The sequence below is a fragment of the Euleptes europaea genome, chromosome 6, assembly GCF_029931775.1.
Source record: "Euleptes europaea isolate rEulEur1 chromosome 6, rEulEur1.hap1, whole genome shotgun sequence".
NCBI classification, from domain to species: Eukaryota; Metazoa; Chordata; class Lepidosauria; order Squamata; family Sphaerodactylidae; genus Euleptes; species Euleptes europaea.
Window position 1 is genome coordinate 75,361,017 of NC_079317.1, and position 18,926 is coordinate 75,379,942.

Here is an 18,926-nt window from a genome sequence, read left to right on the forward strand (position 1 = left end):
TAAAAGTTGGCCAGTGCTATGTGGTTTGCTGGTTTAGCTGGATGTATTTTCTTCCATGCAGGAAGGCTAAAAGTAAGATTCTGTCTCTATGCTTGTGTTAGTGTATGATTTTTCATCTGGATTATAGCCAGGGAAACAGTTCTGTATGTCTTTATCCAGTCCATTCTTGAGTACATCATCTTCTTCTGCCTTCTTTGCATCATATTTGTGGAGATCTTTTGTTGACATCTCCTGAGGAATAATATATAAAAAAGAAAAGGCTGATTCCTATTGATGCTTGTCATGGAGCAAAGTTTGAAATGATGTAACCTTTCTCTTCCGTCTCTCCTCTTTTCTCTACATGCTTGACTGTTCAGGCCAAGGGACTCTTATTCTTACACCAGAGAACTGGTTCACATCATTGTGTGTAAATACTGCTTAATTTTATTGCATTAAATACTTATGGGACCATCCATTTATTCATTCACCACACCAGAGGATTCCACTCTCAGTCAGGGTCCATTAAATTGCTGGTGCCATGTTTTTAAAATACAAAACACCAATGATTGGCCAGTCCTCTTGCTGTGCTGTGAAGTCACCAAAGAAGGGGTGGAAATAAACATTAAAGAGCCTTCCCATGCGTCAGAGCCAGCCATGTGATGGCTGAAACTGACTTGCCTGCCCTGCATTCATATGGAGATGGCTGCTTCATGGCTGAGCAGGAATTTATGGGATCTTCTCAGATAGGCTAGGAGAAGTTCTTTTCTTTTCACCAACTCCCCACTGCTGAGAAAGGGTTTCTTTTACAGATAAATAGGCCTGTTTTGTTTAGTTGGGCAGGGTAGACAGAAATGGTAAAGATCAGGTGTGTCAATCTAATCAGATTGGCAAGCAACCCAAGGTATCTGTGGGGGAGCTAACCAAATCAGACACTGTGAGATGACCAATTTAAGTGCCTGGTGAGGAAACCTTCTAGGTGTTGCACATCATTATCTGAAACAGGACTCTGAACAGCATAGTGGAATGGTGTTGATGAACCACATCTCATATCACATCTTTTCTGTAGGCAAGGTCAAGCGAAGTATGTTTATAGTATAATTCCAAACTTTGACTCATAGTGGTTTTGCTCAAACATTGATGAACCCACTGGGTAGCTTCTTAAGGAACTAAAAAAACTAAACACACTAATGATATTAAAATTAATACATTGCATTTAACTGTAAATAACTAATCCATTCAACACACACATTGATGTACTGTATCTTCATTTATGGGATATATTATCAATGTTCTCTAGTATTCATTACCATATACAAAAAGGCTTCCCATTACTGCCCTTCATATTAGGTTAATTAAAAAAAAACAGCTCTGAGCTATCCTGTCACCAAGGTTGACAGAAAATAGGAAAAACACTTATTACAGGTGAAAAGGAGCTTCTTGTGGGAATTTCAACTTGTAGATTATACTTCAGACTGTTCCCCTAAAAGTAAAGGTGTCAACAACCCTGTGCCCTTTACACACAATGGAATACATAGAAACCTGTTCTAGACTTCAGTCTCTTATTCATACGCCAGCATAACAAGATGAAGCCTGGGGAAAACGCAGCACAAGAAGCTGATTCAGAAAGTCAGACTGAAGAGGATGAGACAAGAAAGGTCTGTCTGAGCCTAACCCATACTTCTTTTCACATAGAAAAGAAAAAGTGAATTCTGAGAACTCATTTAAAACTATGCAACCACACTGTGGTTGCAATCCTAAGAGCAGTTTCCTAGGAGCAATCCCCACTGAATAAAATGGCAATTATATTCTGAGTTGACTTGCTTAGAATTGTTTTCTGTGGAGGATGGATAACTTGTAGTTATAGCTCTTATTTTGGCTCAGCATGAACCATGCTGAAAATCTCCCCCCCCCTTTGGAATACGTGGTAATCCTCAGTATTCTTGGCACACTTCCTTTCAGTAACTTAGATGCCTCGAAAAACTGCATGTCATTTGTATTACTAGAAGTAGGATTTCTGAATGGATCCTCATGTTTATGGTTACAAAGGTCAAAGTTGGTGGTCTCAGAGAATTATGAACAATCTGCATTGTTCTTTTTAATAGGCATACAGCATGGGTTCCTGGAACTGTTTATTAATTTTGTATTAACCAAATTCAGCAATGAGGTGCCATTGGGAATATCTTCTGATGGTGATAGTTGTTGCAGAAGGAAAGGGTTACTGCCAACAGAGTCACCATTTAGAATTGGGAGCCTACTACTTTTACATACATCCTGAATCCAATCACATACCTCCCATGAACACATAACTCTGTCTTATACCATTGGTCCTCACTGTCTGGAAGATGTTCTTCCGGGTATCAAGTAGGGGACTTTCACATCACCTACTCCGTCACTTGCCAGAGATGCCAGGGATTGATCTGGGAGCTTCAGCATACCAATCAGCTCTTCTACCACAGAATCACATCCCCTCCCCCTCTGATGCTACAGTTTGGAGAAGTAATACATTAAAATAATCTTACTTGAAGCATTTTTTTATCATGATCCACTCCGCACCAGCACAACGTTTTCCATTTATGAGACCAAAAGCAAAATATATTACAGACCGGGCGAATTAAAAGGGCTTTAATATCTTCTCCTTTATTGGGCCCTAGATAGAATAAGATAAGAGTCAACGGGAAACTTCTAGGATAGTGAATCAAGAATATACAACAACTTATATGTATTGTTAAAAAGTTTTCATTTAACATCACATGTAATAAATCTGGCAAGAGGACCACAGTTTCTCAAAAGGCACAGTCTAAGTCTGACCCAAGGGTCCTTAGCTCCAGTCCTACAAGTCGGACCCCATAGGGATTTTCATCACAGGCAACTGGTTACTCTGCAATGGTTGTGGCTTTTCCCCCAAATGAGTCACTGGTATAAAGTTATTTAAATCCTGTGTTTTTGGCAGCACTCCAACAAAGATACAGTAAGTAGCACAAGCGAATCTCAGACATGCATAACTTCTAGCAGATCTGACGTGGATTTCTTCTCTCAAAGTGAAGATCTTTACTAGCCTATGGTCACTATGCTTTCTTCCAAGCTAAACCCACTAAAATGAATGAGTTCAGAGTGGAGTAACCCTCCTTAGGACTGCACTGTTAGTCTTAAATTGGGGTGGGGATGATCTGGGTGCCCTGCCCTATAGTAGATACTATAGTAGATAGTAGATACTCACTTCACACCAATGCCTTTTTTACTTCATGGCATAGGAAACTGTGCCAAAGAGATGCCTGTTAAATCAATCATCCTACTTCTTCCAAGTACCTTTTATAGATTTTTATAACAGAGGAGACATCTATTTAAAAAATGTGGTTCCAGGCAGTGCTCAGGAGCACAAACACAACAAACCTGTTATAGAACTTATCAGAAGCCCTGTAATAACGCATCCAAGACACCCAACAGCACTGAAATAAAGGTATGACAAAGAATACCAAGAATCTGCCAACTGAGGCCTAGGATGACAAAACAATGAGGTAAAAAGTCAATTATTTATGATTATATATGCATAACATCTTTAAAGAAGAGCTGGTTCATATACCACATTTAATATCCCCCAACTGAAGCTTTGATTGTTTTTGATATGGTACGGAACATATAAGGAGCCCCGTGGCGCAGAATGGTAAGCTGAAGTGCTGCAGTCCAAGCTCTGCTCACAACCTGAATTCGATCCTGACATGAGTTGGTTTCAGGTAGCCAGCTCAAGGTTGACTCAGCCTTCCATCCTTCCGAGGTTGGTAAAATGAGTACCCAGCTTGCTGGGGGTAAAGGGAAGAAGACTGGAGAAGGCACTGGCAAACCACCCTGTAAACAAAGTCTGCCTAGAAAACATGGGGAAGTGACGTCACCCCATGGGTCAGGAATGACCCGGTGCTTGCACAGGGGATCTTTACCTTTACCTATGGGACATTGAACATCATCTTATCAAAGATGGGGCAAACCGTAAGAGAATAATTGAATGATAACTGAAAATAGCTATGCTAAAATGCCATACCTTATAAAGGTGCGGGGAAAATAATGGTACCTGAAAGGTGGTAGTGTAGGAGTTGCTGTAGCTACCATCCCTGTATTATTGACAGCGCACTTGGATGTCGAGAGGTACAATGGAAGGGCCTTTGATGATGGAGCGGGGTAAACAAAAGCCCCAATGCCAACCCAAAATGCCAAAGTGATTCCAGTCAGGAGACCTCCAAGAGCACCCTGAAATCAAAAAGTAACTTAGAAAAATAAAAAATGTATGCACTTCAACAAAGCATGGGATTGATAAGTGTAAAGGGGTGCTGAGGTTAACATACAGGGCAGCTGGGTTTAGTTTAGTTTAAAACTATGCCAAAATGTTAAATGATTTTGGAATGGGTCATAAAGAAACGGAATGCTTGTGACCTGATGGGGGTATTAACTTCCATCACCATCCTTTTCGAAAACATCACAAGTCGTGAATTTCCCTGTCATTACTCCACAATCCTATATGCTGTTGAGGAAATGGTATAGTAACACACAATGCAATAGGAGTGACACATGATAAGTACTTTCCAATCTGCAGGCTGGGTGGGACAGAAGGATTGCTCACCCCTAGGAGGCATTTTCAGAGATATTCCTATAGCACCTGTGATATGCCCTTTCCCTTAACCAAACATAACCCCTGTCAGAATAGTGAGAAGGTTCACCAATGGCCTGTTAACTGAGATTATGGGTTGGATCCATTGAGCCATGAATGGAGTGACTTCAGGCAAAGGATCTCTCCTTCTATCTTCTCTCTGCACCCTTGCACTTGTCCCAAAATTTCGGCTGAGGGTTGAGGGACCCTCAAGAGGACTGAGTTGTGATGCAGAAGTGTAGTTGATTGAAACCAACTACTTTCTCTGCTACAGTGCATTCCTAAGGAGAGTTACTCCAGTCTAAGCCCATTTATTTCAATGGGCTTAGACTGGAGTAGCTCTCCTTAGGAATGCACTGTTATACACACACTTCCATGAATGGAGGAAAAGTTTGCACAACAGCGTGTGCAGGGGGATATTCTGTAGATTCATTCTTCTTGCCACAGACCCCTGTGGTGCATACCAATATGTTCATCAGTGTATGCTAGCCTTCAGGAACTGCTTTTCAGGGAGTGCTTCGGCTGCATACAGAACCAGAGAGAAATTTGTTCTACAAACACATTCTGTTTAGTTGACCCAGCCCTATGTATTTATGGAGTAATTAAAAGATGGCCTGATTATCATAAGCTACCCAACAATCTAACACAATAGATGGGATGCTGTATTTTGTAAAGATGATGATAATTAGTGAGTATTATACATGAACTGTTACAAAGACTTGACAGTTATTACTAACCTTCCAGTTGGTGCAAGGAAAAACGATTCCCAGTGTAAATAGTCCCAGCATTGGTCCCCCACACATTCCATGAATGCTAAGTGAGGCCTATTAAAATGAAACATAGGAGATGCTTTAGATAACTAATCATCATCATCCATTGTCTCCACTGTCTCTTCCTCTAATGGCTCTTCCAGTTTCTTATCTCAGAGAACACAAGGTTCCTATTTCTTCTTTGTATATAATTTCTGAACTGATTACAAAGTGCATTCCATTTTGAAGTTAGTGCATCTCAAAAGATGCAGGGAGTTCTTAACTTTTCCCTGTAAGTAAAACAAATTAGCATTTAGAAACACTGCTTTGTTTTTCTAAAGGTTAAGTCATGCCAAGAAATCTTTCTGGTAGACTTGAACAATTAAACACACTTTTTGTTCACAAATGTGGTCAAATGGTGTGACTGGTCCCTAATGAATCTAAACCATTCACCAATGTTTTGTGATGAAATTCCTCCCTGGTTATACCACTTACAATTTCTTTCTGTAAAAAGAAAAGAAGTACCAGAGGCATAAAACTATAATAAAGCTTTAGATTTTATGAACACAGCATTCCCTCTCCCCACAAACAACAGAATCTACCAGGGGAATTTAAAAAAATCCATGTGGTTTTTTTTCTTCCAAAAATGCCAAGGAAGTCAGGGCAGCATGGGAGAGATATGACCCCTCCCATTTTTCAGAGAAAGATGACCTAATAACATTCTGCACCACTGGTCTGAGTTACTAAATTTACACAAAGTGTGTGGGGAGGATTAGCTCAAAGGAATCATCCCACCTCCTGTCAAAGAATGTCTTTAGGTAGGCTTTGCATGTTTGAAACAGGACCTAGGTATTCTGAAGCACACTAACTTCCTCCACCAACACTAAATTTTTGAAGGGATATTGTACTATCATGAGAATAACCTTGGAATACATCCTAATTACAATTTGTGAAGGTTTTGTTTCACAAAATCGTCAAAGGGTTTTCAGCCAACTATGTGGTAAAGCAAAAAGAATTTATGTGTGTATACATTCCATGATTTAACTTATGCTTATTTCCACATATAATGAATATACTCTTATATGCACACAAACATATACAGAAGAAGAAGAAGAGTTGGTTTTTATATGCCGACTTTCTCTACCACTTAAGGGAGACTCAAACCGGCTTACAATCACCTTCCCTTCCCCTCCCCACAACAGACACCCTGTGAGGTAGGTGGGGCTGAGAGAATGTGACTTGCCCAAGGTCACCCAGCTGGCTTCATGTGTAGGAGTGGGGAAACAAATCCAGCTCATCAGATTAGTGTCCACTGCTCATGTGGAGGAGTGGGGAATCAAACCTGGTTCTCCAGATCAGAGTCCACCGCTCCAAACCACTGTTCTTAACCACTACTCTTACCCACTACACCACCCTTTTACATTTCCCTGTGTATGCAAGATAATGCTGTTTTAGTATGACAGGAAGGAGATCCCTGTGAATGGTGCTCACTGTTATCTTGAGATCTCAGATGCAAAAACCTGCTTGGTAGAATAAACAGGAAGATCTGAGCAAGCACTATTGGTAGTGCTTCCCATGAAGATCCCTGGCTTGAGGTATTTCTTTATTTACTTTACAATGCCTTTCTTCCCAACTGAGACTCAAAGCTGCTTACATCTTTCTCCTCTCCTCCATTTTGTCCTCACGACAACCCTGACATGTAGGTTAGGCTGAGAGTATGTGACAGGCCTAAGGTCACCCAGCAAACTTCCGTGCAGAGTGTGGATTCAAACCTGGGTCTCTCCTGGCTGCTAGTACAACACTAGGATAGCCTATTGGTTCATATCTCTAAGGTTCCCATTTTGTTCACATATACTGCACATAAGGAAAAGGTAAGCAAGATGGCTTAATTGAATTGATTTTATAATAATGCCCCTTGCTGTATATTTTCTTATTAAATAAAGAACAGCACATTTTTTATGGGGAAAACAGTTAAAGAATCATAACAGAAATATCACTTTGCAAGCAAGCCCAAGGGTTTATCTCTGTGAGCAGTGGCTTCCTAATCTCTCCTGTGACTAGAGAAACTTGGCAGATGCAAGGGACTTCCCCAGTACCCATGTGGAAGACTTCTTACTCATTAAAAAAGTGTCACACCTTTACATACACAGACCTTCTGGATCATACCAAAGAGCTTCAAATGTGTAGTTACCTGTACAACGCCACCCATAAGCGATGCTGCTACAGCCATTGATGTGCATACTATACCAAATACTATACCTGAAAAAGAGTTATTAACTATTAATAGCCACTTCTACAAATATCCAGAGGCCATTCGGTTTAGAAAAAAGATGACTGAGGGGGAACAAGATAGAGCTGGGCCGAAGTTTCTACGAGGGCCGAATACATAAATGCCTCGCCAGCCCAGATCAGGACTGAAGGAGTGACTGCCTCAGCTGGCTCGTGGGCCAGATCCAGCCTGCAGGCCTTATGTTTGACACTCCTGTAATAGAGGTTTATAAAAGTATGCATCGGGCAAAGACAGTGAATAGAGAACTTTTTCCCCCTCTTCCAAAATGCTAAAATTCAGGGGAACCCAATGACGTTATTGACAATAGATTCAAGACGGACAAAAGGCGATACTTCTTTGCTCCAATAGTTGATTAAAATGTGGAATTCATTGCTAGAAGATGTAGTGATGGCCACAAGCATAAATTGCTTTAAAGAGGGATAAGCTCAGTTCACAGGGGTTGGGTTCATCAGTGGTTACAAGCCAATGTCACTAAGGGAATCTCCCTGTTCAAAGGCACTAAAGCTCTGATGGCCAGTGCCAGGAGGCAACACTTGGCAACAGCCTTGGCCTCTATGCCCTATTGTTGACCCTCCAGAATAACAGGTTGGCCTCTGTGTGATACAGGATGCTGGACTAGATGGACTAGTGGTCTGACCCATAAGTTCTTACATAATTAAGTTACTTTTATTCCTCTGAATAATTAGGCAAACTGGGTGCATGGGTACACTAATAGGACTTACTGCTTCAAAACCAAGGTTAATAAAGCCAGCTAAACAGTAGCTTAAATATTGCCAAATCGCCACTTAAATCTTTGTACACAATAGTTTGGGAGGCTGTACACAACAGTGGCCAAGACACACAAATTTACAGTCAACTGCACAGTGTTCAATGTGTGACATCTGTTACCATTAAATTCAAGAAGACATGCATAATTTGTACCAAACTGATTTCAGTTGGCTTCAATGGAAATACCACTCTGCCAGTGGATTTCATTTTGGGGCTTTACAATGAAGAAGAATCGAATCCATCTACTGTACCTACATAAACCTTTGCTGACCCAAGTGTTCATTCTTTCAGAGAGATTTGGTAAACAGTTCTTGATAAAATCTTCAAATGTTACAGTTGCCAGAGCATTTATGCTTGCCGCCACTGTACTGTAAAAATAAACACAATCAGTGTAAGAATATCTCGTTGGTCATTCTAACTCCCCAAATCAGTTTCATTAATACAAGAAAATGCTAGGTCAAATATCAACCATTGCAAAGCTAACTCACATAATCCCAAAAGAGGGCTGAGCCTAGATGAATAATAGTTTTAGTGAGTGTTCAGCAGGATATTTGAAACTCATCTCATACGGCTTTCAGAGTCAGTTGTTGGAAATGCATTCATGAGCCGGGTAGGTGATTTCAGTCCCACTTAGGGTTGCCAGCCTCCACGTACAACAAGTCTTAAAATGCCACGCCGCACTTTCTAAATTTAGACGTCTTATTCAGTTGTCCGTACATACTAGGAAGGTACACTCCTTTAACCTATGAATGAATCTTCAGGCATATGGAAGGACTAGAAGCTTGAAAAAATTCTTCATGAAATGGGAATTTACCAGAAGCCCATTGCGCGTAATTTATTCTCTGTTGCTTTATTGTAATAATTTCTATGTATGGACTTTTATGACTTTGAGCGCTTTGCGCCTTGCTCTTCATTGTTATAACGCCTTGTGCGTTTTTGTTTTTGTTTTGTACCTTGCTTACGCCGGATCTGTTGGTCTGATTTCTCTTTCAACTGAGGTTGTCTTTGTGAGGTTTTTCCTCTTAATATATTTTTCTAACAGCATCATCTAGCATTAATATTTATTTGCCTTATTGTGGGCTTGTTTGTTCTTGTGCTTTTCCTTTTAATTTTAACCTCCACGTACTAGCTGGAGATCTCCTGCTATTTCAACTAATCCCCAGCTGATAGAGTTCCCCTGGAGAAAATGGCGGCTTTGGCAATTGGACTCTATGGCATTGAAGTCCCTCCCCTTTCCAAACCCCGCCCTCCTCAGGCTCCACCCCCAAAGGGACCTTCACAGTTAGCTGTGGTTTGTGATGGTGGCAGTGGTAGGCTTGCTTGTTTTTAACGACTAATTTGTTATAATTTTACAACTTTTTCTCCTGCTTAAAATGGAGATTCATAGTGAACTTTCAACAGCTGGTGACCTTTTTACTGTTTCAAGATACTTTCTGCTGCTAATTTGAGCCTTCATTTCACAGTGCTTTGTTCACTGGACTGGTTTTATTTGATTTTATTGTGATTCGTTTTGATTGAATGCACCTCTTGAGAACCTCTGCTGTGAGTGTGGTCCCCTACATATTTTAAAATAAATACATCAAGGGGGAAAGTCATTTTATCGGAATTAGAATCTGTCTGCAGCATCTCCTATACCCTGCCAGCCTGTTTCACTCATCTATCTTTTTCTCTAGCAATCCTTTTTCAATTGTTATGCTCCATAAGCATATGTCGGATGTGACAGACAGGAATAAAAGAAAACAACACAGTTGCCTATCTCTGGGAAACCACATCATTTGCCTAACTCTTTAGTGTCTTTTTACATTTCCTGACATTAGGGGGGGGGTTTAAATGACAATTGGTTTTTGCATGGCATTTTAATTCCATCGATTATACTGGGTTTTGTTCCCTAATTGGTGTAGGAAGATATAGGAACATCTATCTTACAGAGCCCACCACAGTGTTGTTGCTGGAATGAATACAGAAAGACAAAGCACTGCAGCATTTCGTTGCAGGGATAAAGGGGAAATAAATGATGCAGCGTTTTTCAAAAGCAGCAATCCCATCAGCATTCAGTTATCCTGTGATGTTCTGTTTGGTTTTCCTCCAGTAAAGCCAGCTTAGCAGAGGAGGCTAGAGCCAACCTAATTATGCACAGACCTGAGTGTTCCACTGAATGCACATGCAACAAATAATCCCGGAAGTCCAGGGGCTGAGGAAAAGACGATCATGACAAAATATGGCATCAGCTGTGGAAGAAAGGAAGAAAGATGAAGACAGTTGCCTCAGCCAGTGGTACTTCAATAGGCACGTATGAGCGGGTCCTCATTAATCTGAAGTAATAAGTTGACCAAGGCACACAAGGGAGAGCCTGCCTGATTCTGTTCAGTTAATTCCCATGTTTAAAGGAGGACACTTCTGTGGCATTCCTCAAACTAAGACCCTCAAATAGATCCTTTAAACAGAGCCAATATTGGTTCCAGGATTTTGAGGGCCCTTAGGCAGAATACCCTCAGTAGACCACAGCTTGGGAGAAGTGGGCCTGTATACTGAGAATTATCTTATGCTGCCTCTTCTACTTGGGTGTTTCACACAAAGTTTCTAACAGTTAGAGCAGCTCCTCAGTGGAACAGGCTTCCTCAGGAGGTGGTAAGCTCTCCTTCCCTGGAGGTTTATAAGAGGCTAGATGGCCATCTGTCAGCAATGCTGATTCTATGACCTTAGGCAGATCCTGAGAGGGAGGGCACCTTGGCAATTTTCTGGGCATAGAGTATGGGTCACTGGGGGTGTGGGGGAGGTGGTAGTCTGGAATTTCCTGCATGGTGCAGGGGGTTGGGCTAGATGACCCTGGTGATCCCTTCCAACTTTATGATTCTATTATTCTATTCCAGGGGTGGGGAACCTCAGGCCCGGGGCCGTATGTGGCCCCGGGGACATTTTTTGTGGCCCTCGGGAGCTCTGGGGCCTCGCCACGGAGGCGCGGCACAGGGTGGCCCTCCCTGAGGGTGTTCCTGGGGCCACGGCTTGCAGGGGCGCTGCGGAGCCCTTTGGACCTCCTCTCGCCGACTGATGGCTGTTGGTCGGCGAGAGGAGGGGGAGGGACATTTCCCCCAAGGCTGCCCCCTATAGCTGCAGCGTGCAGGAATGCCGGGGCACACTGTAAGCCCCTCTTGCTGCCTGTCAGCTGTTGAGCAGCGAGAGGGAGAGGGGGAAAGAGGCCTGCGGCTCCCGGCGGAGAGCATGCGCGCAGGAGCCGATCGGGCTTTGGGGGGCCTTTTGTGGACTCTGGGGGTGGGAGGACATAGAGCCTGGGGCCAGGTTGCGTGGGGCCGGTGTGTGTGTGTGTGTGGAAGGCTTTTCTCTCTCCCTCTCTTTCTGTCTCTTTCTTTGTCTGTCTCCCTCCGTCCTTTTCTTTCTCCCCCTCTTTCCATTTCTTTCTCCCTCTCTCCCTTTTCCTCTTTCTCTGTTTTCCTTGCTGATCGACTGCGGGCTGCGCCCCCCGGCGCCTCGTTTGCTTGGGCCCACCGCTGGCTGCCCTCCCGCCTGGGAGTGGGGGAGGAGCGGGGGCGCCCTCCAGGCCTTCTCTGCGTGGCCTCCCCTGGGGTGGCCGGAGACTTGGCAACCCTAGCTTCTCCCCCCCCCCCCACCAGGAGATCTACACCTGGTATGGCCCCCAAATTATGTTATAAATGTGCAAATGGCCCTTGGCAGGAAAAAGGTTCCCCACCCCTGTTCTATTCTATGAATGATGGTGCTATGGAGATTGTAGGGTCTTTTCTTTATAGGGGTCTTTGGAAAGTACCCTGCTTTACCACACTCAGGAACTGGCTGTGGCAATGAGAGATCACTGTATCTGAATGACAATGTGATATAGTTGTGGCTGACCCAGAGTTGCCCAATGAAGTCCTGGATCAGAAGAGGAAAACAGAGGAACTGAGAATCATTAGTGCCTTAGCTTTAAAATGGAACAGAGGGAAATAGCGCTGGTCCTGCTTTCCATTTTTTCAAAGGTCAAGAATAGATTAATGGATGTCATATTTGTCTACAACTGGACTGATTCAGTGCTGCTTTCCTATGGCACTGGTTCTTGTACCCAGAAATGGCAGGAGAGCTGGCTGATTTGCCACTCACATTCTGCATTCCACACCTTTGTCCACCCAGTATTCAGTTATCAGTAGATACATTTCTGCTGATAAATGTGAATGTGACCTCAGACCTCTATTAATATGTTTGGGAATAGCCAAGCACATCTGGACTCTCTGGATGCTGCATCTGCATATGAGAAATCTTTTAATGAGACACATACACTCTTTCCTAACCAATGTCACTGAATTGTGGCATTGTTCAAACAATACAATTGCTTTCTGTTTGCATGTTATCTGTTTATCTACCTGATCGGGTGCTGAAATAAAACCAGCAGTCCAAGGATCACAGTTTCTAAAGTGGGAAAACATCACCAGACCAGAAAAGACTGCACATACCAGGATGACCCACAATCCTACTAAATTAAGATATAGAGCACTAGAAAGAGAAAGAGAAAACAGTGCTATTCAGGAATAATGCAGCAACACATTCTTGCATTTCAGGTTGCACCAAATTTCAGGTTGCATCAAAACAGCTAATTTCAGGTTGCATCAAAACAGCTGCTAAAGATCATTATCAAAGAATGTCTCCTCACTTCTTGCCAAAATTATGTTTCTCACAAGTCCATGGGTGTTAATACTGATGTTTTCCAAAGGGAACACATACAGTATAACCAGCAGATGCAAATGCCTAAACATTGGTGCCCGTGGCCTTTTATGCATGGCTGTCTCCCTCGGGGTCACCCCTCCGATGACTTGGGGTCTTTGTTTTGATTATGCTTTCCATTTCTGACTGTCAGAGGTCGCCTCGCTCTCCCCCTGTGTTTCCCCACGTTTTGCCCGTGTTTTCAAATTTGTGATAAAACAGGTCCCTGAAAATGTGGGCAAAAGGCATGGAAATGAGTGGAGAGAGCAAGGCAACCTCTGACAGTCAGAAACGGCATGCATAATCAAAGCAAAGACCCCCAAGTCATCGGAGGGGTGACCACGACGGAAACAGCCATGCATAAAAAGCCTGTGTGTCAGGGAGACACAACACAATCAGGATTTTCTACCATGTCCGTTAGGCTGTCTGTTGTTTGCACTATGGTTTGGATCCTAAGTAGCAGGAGCAGAGCTCTGCGAGAGGAAAGCAAACTCCCCACCTCCCTCCTCTACTGCAGCTTTCTCTTTCCCCACCACAAATTCTGCTTTGGAAGTCAGTGCACTCAAAGAGGGGGCAAACTGGAAGTCTGCAGTAGGAGAAGGGGATCAGCAAAAGCTGTCCTTCCCTCCTCTGCAGACAAAAGAGGCATTCCATCACAGTTGCTGCTGAAGCATTGACAGTATGACCCCATGGAATCCAAGTCTATGTATTGCTGTCATCAGATCACTTTATTCAGAGCAATGGGGTTGGATACAAAAGGGCCCTTGTGCAAGAGGAAGTAACTTCTGCTCATGCAAGAGACTATCTGCAGTTTCTGCTGATTTCCCACTGAAGCTGTATCTCCCTATACTGTACCTCCCCATGGCTCCCAGGGGTCTCCTGACCTTGGATAACACAAGCAGCTGGAGAAGACAGGGATAGGCAGGAAATATACATTATGTGAGCAGAGCTCTACTCACAACTTTTTGATCTAATCCATAGTACTAGTTTGGATGTAATATTTGAAATAAAAAACTATTTGAGGATCACAGGCTATTTTAAGTTAGTTAGAAGGAGACATCTTGCACTATGATATATGTGGTTTTTTTATTTCACAATTCTCACCTTATAGTGATTACCTAATGTGTAAATACTGTGTTATCTATATGGATCTTCAGCCGCTGAAATTACCAATACCGTACAAACAAGAACAGATGACACCATTTTTTTTTTAATTTATCTGCTTACTTAGGTGCCAATATAGAATAAATTTATTGATTACTTACAGTTTGGCTTGCTTTTCTGACTTGCAGGAAATGCATCTTTGTATTGTGGACTGGTTTACTCCATAGATGCCTAACCAGGTAAATGTACCTCCTACTGCAATTGTCCAAAAGGTGTGTCTTCTCAGGGGATCAAAATCAAAGCTGCAGAACCATGAAACATCACAGTTAAGTTCTGGTTTGTTTTTCTCTACCTTTACTTGCTTAGGCTGCAATTCTGTACATAGTTCAACTAGCCACTTCAAACCTATTGATTTTGGTAATGCTTTAAAAGTCTCTTTGTATATGTAGGATTACAGCCTCAGGATACACAACACCAACTGATCCAACCTTCCTTGGATTTTAGTTTTTAAAAAAGCCAAACATGAACTTATTTCATTCCTTATATAATTTAAATGCCCTGACCTGGATGGCCCAGGCTAGCCTGATCTCGTCAGATCTCGGAGGCTAAGCAGGGTCAGCCCTGGTTAGTATTTGGATGGGAGACCACCAAGGAATACCAGGGTTGCTGTGCAGAGGAAGGCTCTGGCAAACCACCTCTGTTAGTCTCTTGCCATGAAAACCCCAAAAGGGGTCGCCATAAGTCGGCTGCGACTTGAGGGCACTTTACACTCACACATATAATTTAAATATAATACTCATAGATAGATAACTCAAATTACGACCTAAGAAGAGAGTACTGAATTGTTTTTCCACTAGCCCTGTTCACATTACAGTGAAAGCATGTTCACTTGCATGTATATGCATACACCTGCTTGTAAGAAAGGCCAACGGGTTCACTTTACAAATGAAACCAGTGGCTAGTACCTGGATTAATGAAGGGATTCAATAACACATTCCACTGTAACTGTGTTGACCGTTACATAAGAATTAATCGACATAGTACAATGAGCAATAAAGAAACATCAGCAGCAGCCCATAAATAATCTAGCCTGTTTGTATTATAGTTCGCCTCTATTACCTTATAGCTCCAGTCCTAAGCATATTTCCTTCAGATGAAAGTCTCATTAAACTCAGTGAAACCTGGTTCCAAGTAAGCATGTGGAAGGTTGGGCAGCGTATATTGTGACTGAAAGAATAGCCAAAACCATAAAAACAAAAGAATCCCAGTGGAGGTGACCCAGGGCTCATCTAGTCCAGCATCCTGTTTCTAACACTACCTGGCTAGCGGCTTCCAAGTTGCCCAGAAGGAGAAAATGAAGGCATCAACCCTAGAATACAATTCATGGTTGTTGGATCTACTGTCCTGGAGGATTCTTAGTAGTTATGGCATCAAAATTCAGAACTGAGGGCAGGAGACACATTTTTAGCCATGGCAAGCTAAGCCCAAATCCCTCTGTGGCACCTGGAAGCAACAGATACATTCAGAAGGGTTTAGCCAAAGTAGCATATGTGTGTGTGGGGGGGAGTGATCCTGCCCGTTCTGTCTTATATTAAATTCTCGTGATTAAAAACAGAGCCATCTAATTCCAAAAATCAGTGAACATGATCCTCAATTCAAGCATCAGGAGCCATTCCGCTTACTCAAATACAGTGAGGCGTGATCCGTTCTTAGCAACCTCCCAGATCTTTTTAGGGCCCCCATTCTGGAGAGTTCCTTGAATCAAAACGGTTAAGAAGCCAATCAGCATGACGACCAGTTGAAAGGCATCAGTCCAGACCACAGCTTTTAATCCTCCCTAAAACAAACAGAACATATATATGGGCCTTCATTTTGATCGCCATTAGAATTTAACCCATCAGAAAAACCTTACTATGTTATATATGATATGCATATCTATACACAGAAGTGTACAACTGGTGCTGGGATGAACTTTCATGAGATTCGATTTTCAGTGTGAAAGTTTCCATTTGAGAATATGAAAAAATCTGCAAAAAATACACTGTTCCGCTTTTTCACATAATTTCCATTGTGTTCAAAAACCCTATTCCAAGGAGAAGGAGAAGCAGAAGAAGCAGAAGAAGCAGAAGCAGCAGAAGCAGCAGAAGAAGAAGCAGAAGAAGCAGAAGCAGCAGCAGAAGAAGAAGAATTGGTTTTTATACCCTGATTTTCGCTACCTTTAAGGAGTCTCAATTAAACAGGCTTACAATCGCCTTCCCTTCCTCTCCCACAATAAATACCTTGTGAGGTAGGTGGGGCTGAGAGAGTTCAGAGAGCTGTGACTAGCCCAAGGTCACCCAGCAGGCTTCATGTGAAGGAGCAGGGAATCCAACCCAATTCTCCAGATTAGATTCCCCCGCACTTAACCACTATACCACACTGGTTCTCAACAACCTGATGCTGCTTTAAGGGAAGAACTGATAGCAAAGCAACTGTGCTGACATTCCTTGCCTTGTCAAGGTAGCTTGGCAGTTTTCACTGTCGCTAATGCTGTGCAGCAAGACCTTTGGCCCGTTCCAGCATCAGTACCCATAGTTACACATGATTAGTTGCTGTAAAATATAGGCAGAGTTTCAAATTCAAATGCATATTCATAGAATCATAGAGTTAGAAGGGACCACCAGGGTCATCTAGTCCAACCCCCTGCACAATGCAGGAAATTCCAAACTAACCCCCCCATCCACATCCTATAGAACATCACTGAATATAAAGAACAAGATCCACACGTCAATGCACATAGTCCCTTGGCACTGCATTACTTACAATGACATGTGTATTAGATGTACAGATGAATGCCCATCCCCCTCCACATTCTGCCCTGACTAGTGAACTCAGGTCTGGTTTACACATGCTGGAGAATGAGCTGATGGAATGCTGAAGTGATAAAAATAGAATGCATCAATTCAGACTGTAGGTAGTAGATTCCAGCTATGAATCTTCGGGCAAAAACGCATGGTTGCTTTATCCTCCTTTAATCCCTAGCCAGGATCGAATGCACATTAGGTGAAACGCATATGTTCGATCCTGGCTGAATCCGGCTGAAACAGGGATTAAAGGAGGATAAAGCGACAGTGCATTTTCGCCCTTCCTTTGCATAACAAATTCCAGGAAGGAAGGAAGGAAGGAAGGAAGGAAGGAAGGAAGGAAGGAAGGAAGGAAGGAAGGAAGGAAGGAAGGAAGGAAGGAAGGAAGGAAAGAAGGAAGGAAGGAAGGAAGGAAGGAAGGAAGGAAGGAAGGAAGGAAGAAAGAAAGAAAGAAAGAAAGAAAGAAAGAAAGAAAGAAAGAAAGAAAGAAAGAAAGAAAGAAAGAAAGAAAGAAAGAAAGAAAGAAAGAAAGAAAGAAAGAAAGAAAGAAAGAAAGAAAGAAAGAAAGAAAATCCTGACCTGGATGGTCCAGGCTAGACCAATCTTATCAGATCATGGAAGCTAAGCAGGGTCTCCTCTAAACCAGTTCTTCTCTAAACCAATTCTTAATAAAATTTGGCACCAATTTGAACTTCCTGTAGCAAACTTAATTCTTACTTTCCTCAGCTCTGACCTTCATAGCCCAGGCTAGCCTGATCTTGGAAGCTAAGCAGCGTTAGCCCTGGTTAATACTTGGTTGGGAGACCACCAAGGAAGTCCAGGGTTGCTACGCAGAGGCAGGCAATGGCAAGCCACCTCTGAACCTCCCTTGCCATGAAAACCCTACTGAGTTGCCATATGTCGGCTGTGACTTGACAGCACTTTCCAGCAACACAGGAGAGGAACATATTGTACTGTGATGTATTACGTGCTGTTCTAGTTTTCTGTTTGCAGGGAACTTTAAAACAGGGAGCATTTCAAAGTGTGATCCTTCATGATCCTCCTTGTACAGTTTGAACTGCTGCAGCCCCTTCTGTGACCTCAGCATTCTACCACTGCAGTCCCCTGCATGTGTAAACTGGGCCTACACGATGCTGGACTGTGTCAAGGGTGCATTACTCCGGTTTCCCTGGCAACTGAAACACATTCCTTTTCCCTCAATACCTTCCCCTTCCAAATAAAGGGTTGGATCCAGACAGCTTTTTAATTGTGCAAAAAAAGAGGATGAATTCCTTTTTGACCAACAGAAAGGCTATGTGGAAGATCAGATCACGAGACCGGAATGGATAAAACCCGTGTGTGACAGTTCTGCCTCTTAGACAGAATGGCAGAATAGACGTCTCTTCCCAAACTTGGTGATATTTGCACGTGGTACTTCCTGAAGCTTGATGAAAGCTCTGAAATGGGGATTTTACCGGAAGCCCATTGCGATTGAAATCTGTTCCGTGCTTTATTTGGACATTACCATTCTGGATTGTTAACTTTTGTGCACCTGATTTTTTCTTGTATATACACTTACCTTTATGTATTCTTATTGTATATTAACAAGTCCTTGCTCTGTATTTATATCCGTGGGATATTGTTGAGGTGAGGCTCTTCCTCAGAATACAATTGCTTGCATATTGCTTTGGATGTGCTTTATTGAGCTTCAAACAAGTGCAGACTTTTGATTCCTCATTCTCCTATTTTGTACTTGTAGCCCGATTTTGATTACCAACCTCCACGTGGTAGCTGGAGATCTCCTGCTATTACAAGTGATCTCCAGGCGACAGAGAGAAGGTCCCCTGGAAAAAATGGCCACTTCGGAAGGT

The 18,926-nt window shown here is 42.6% G+C and overlaps 1 protein-coding gene across 1 annotated transcript in view; it reads right to left on the reverse strand.

Annotated features, from left to right (window-relative positions):
• Positions 1–18,926, reverse strand: part of SLC5A12 (solute carrier family 5 member 12) — a 32,999-nt gene continuing 14,073 nt past the window's right edge. Inside the window, exons 5-15 of the mRNA XM_056851237.1 lie at positions 15,916–16,070; positions 14,395–14,535; positions 12,793–12,922; positions 10,562–10,650; positions 8,678–8,790; positions 7,556–7,623; positions 5,353–5,439; positions 4,043–4,218; positions 3,370–3,473; positions 2,499–2,626; positions 1–231 (exon numbers count right to left, since the gene is read on the reverse strand). Coding sequence (XP_056707215.1) covers positions 67–231; positions 2,499–2,626; positions 3,370–3,473; positions 4,043–4,218; positions 5,353–5,439; positions 7,556–7,623; positions 8,678–8,790; positions 10,562–10,650; positions 12,793–12,922; positions 14,395–14,535; positions 15,916–16,070 — 1,356 coding nt within the window. The 3' untranslated portion in view covers positions 1–66. The remainder of the gene's footprint in view (positions 232–2,498; positions 2,627–3,369; positions 3,474–4,042; positions 4,219–5,352; positions 5,440–7,555; positions 7,624–8,677; positions 8,791–10,561; positions 10,651–12,792; positions 12,923–14,394; positions 14,536–15,915; positions 16,071–18,926) is intronic.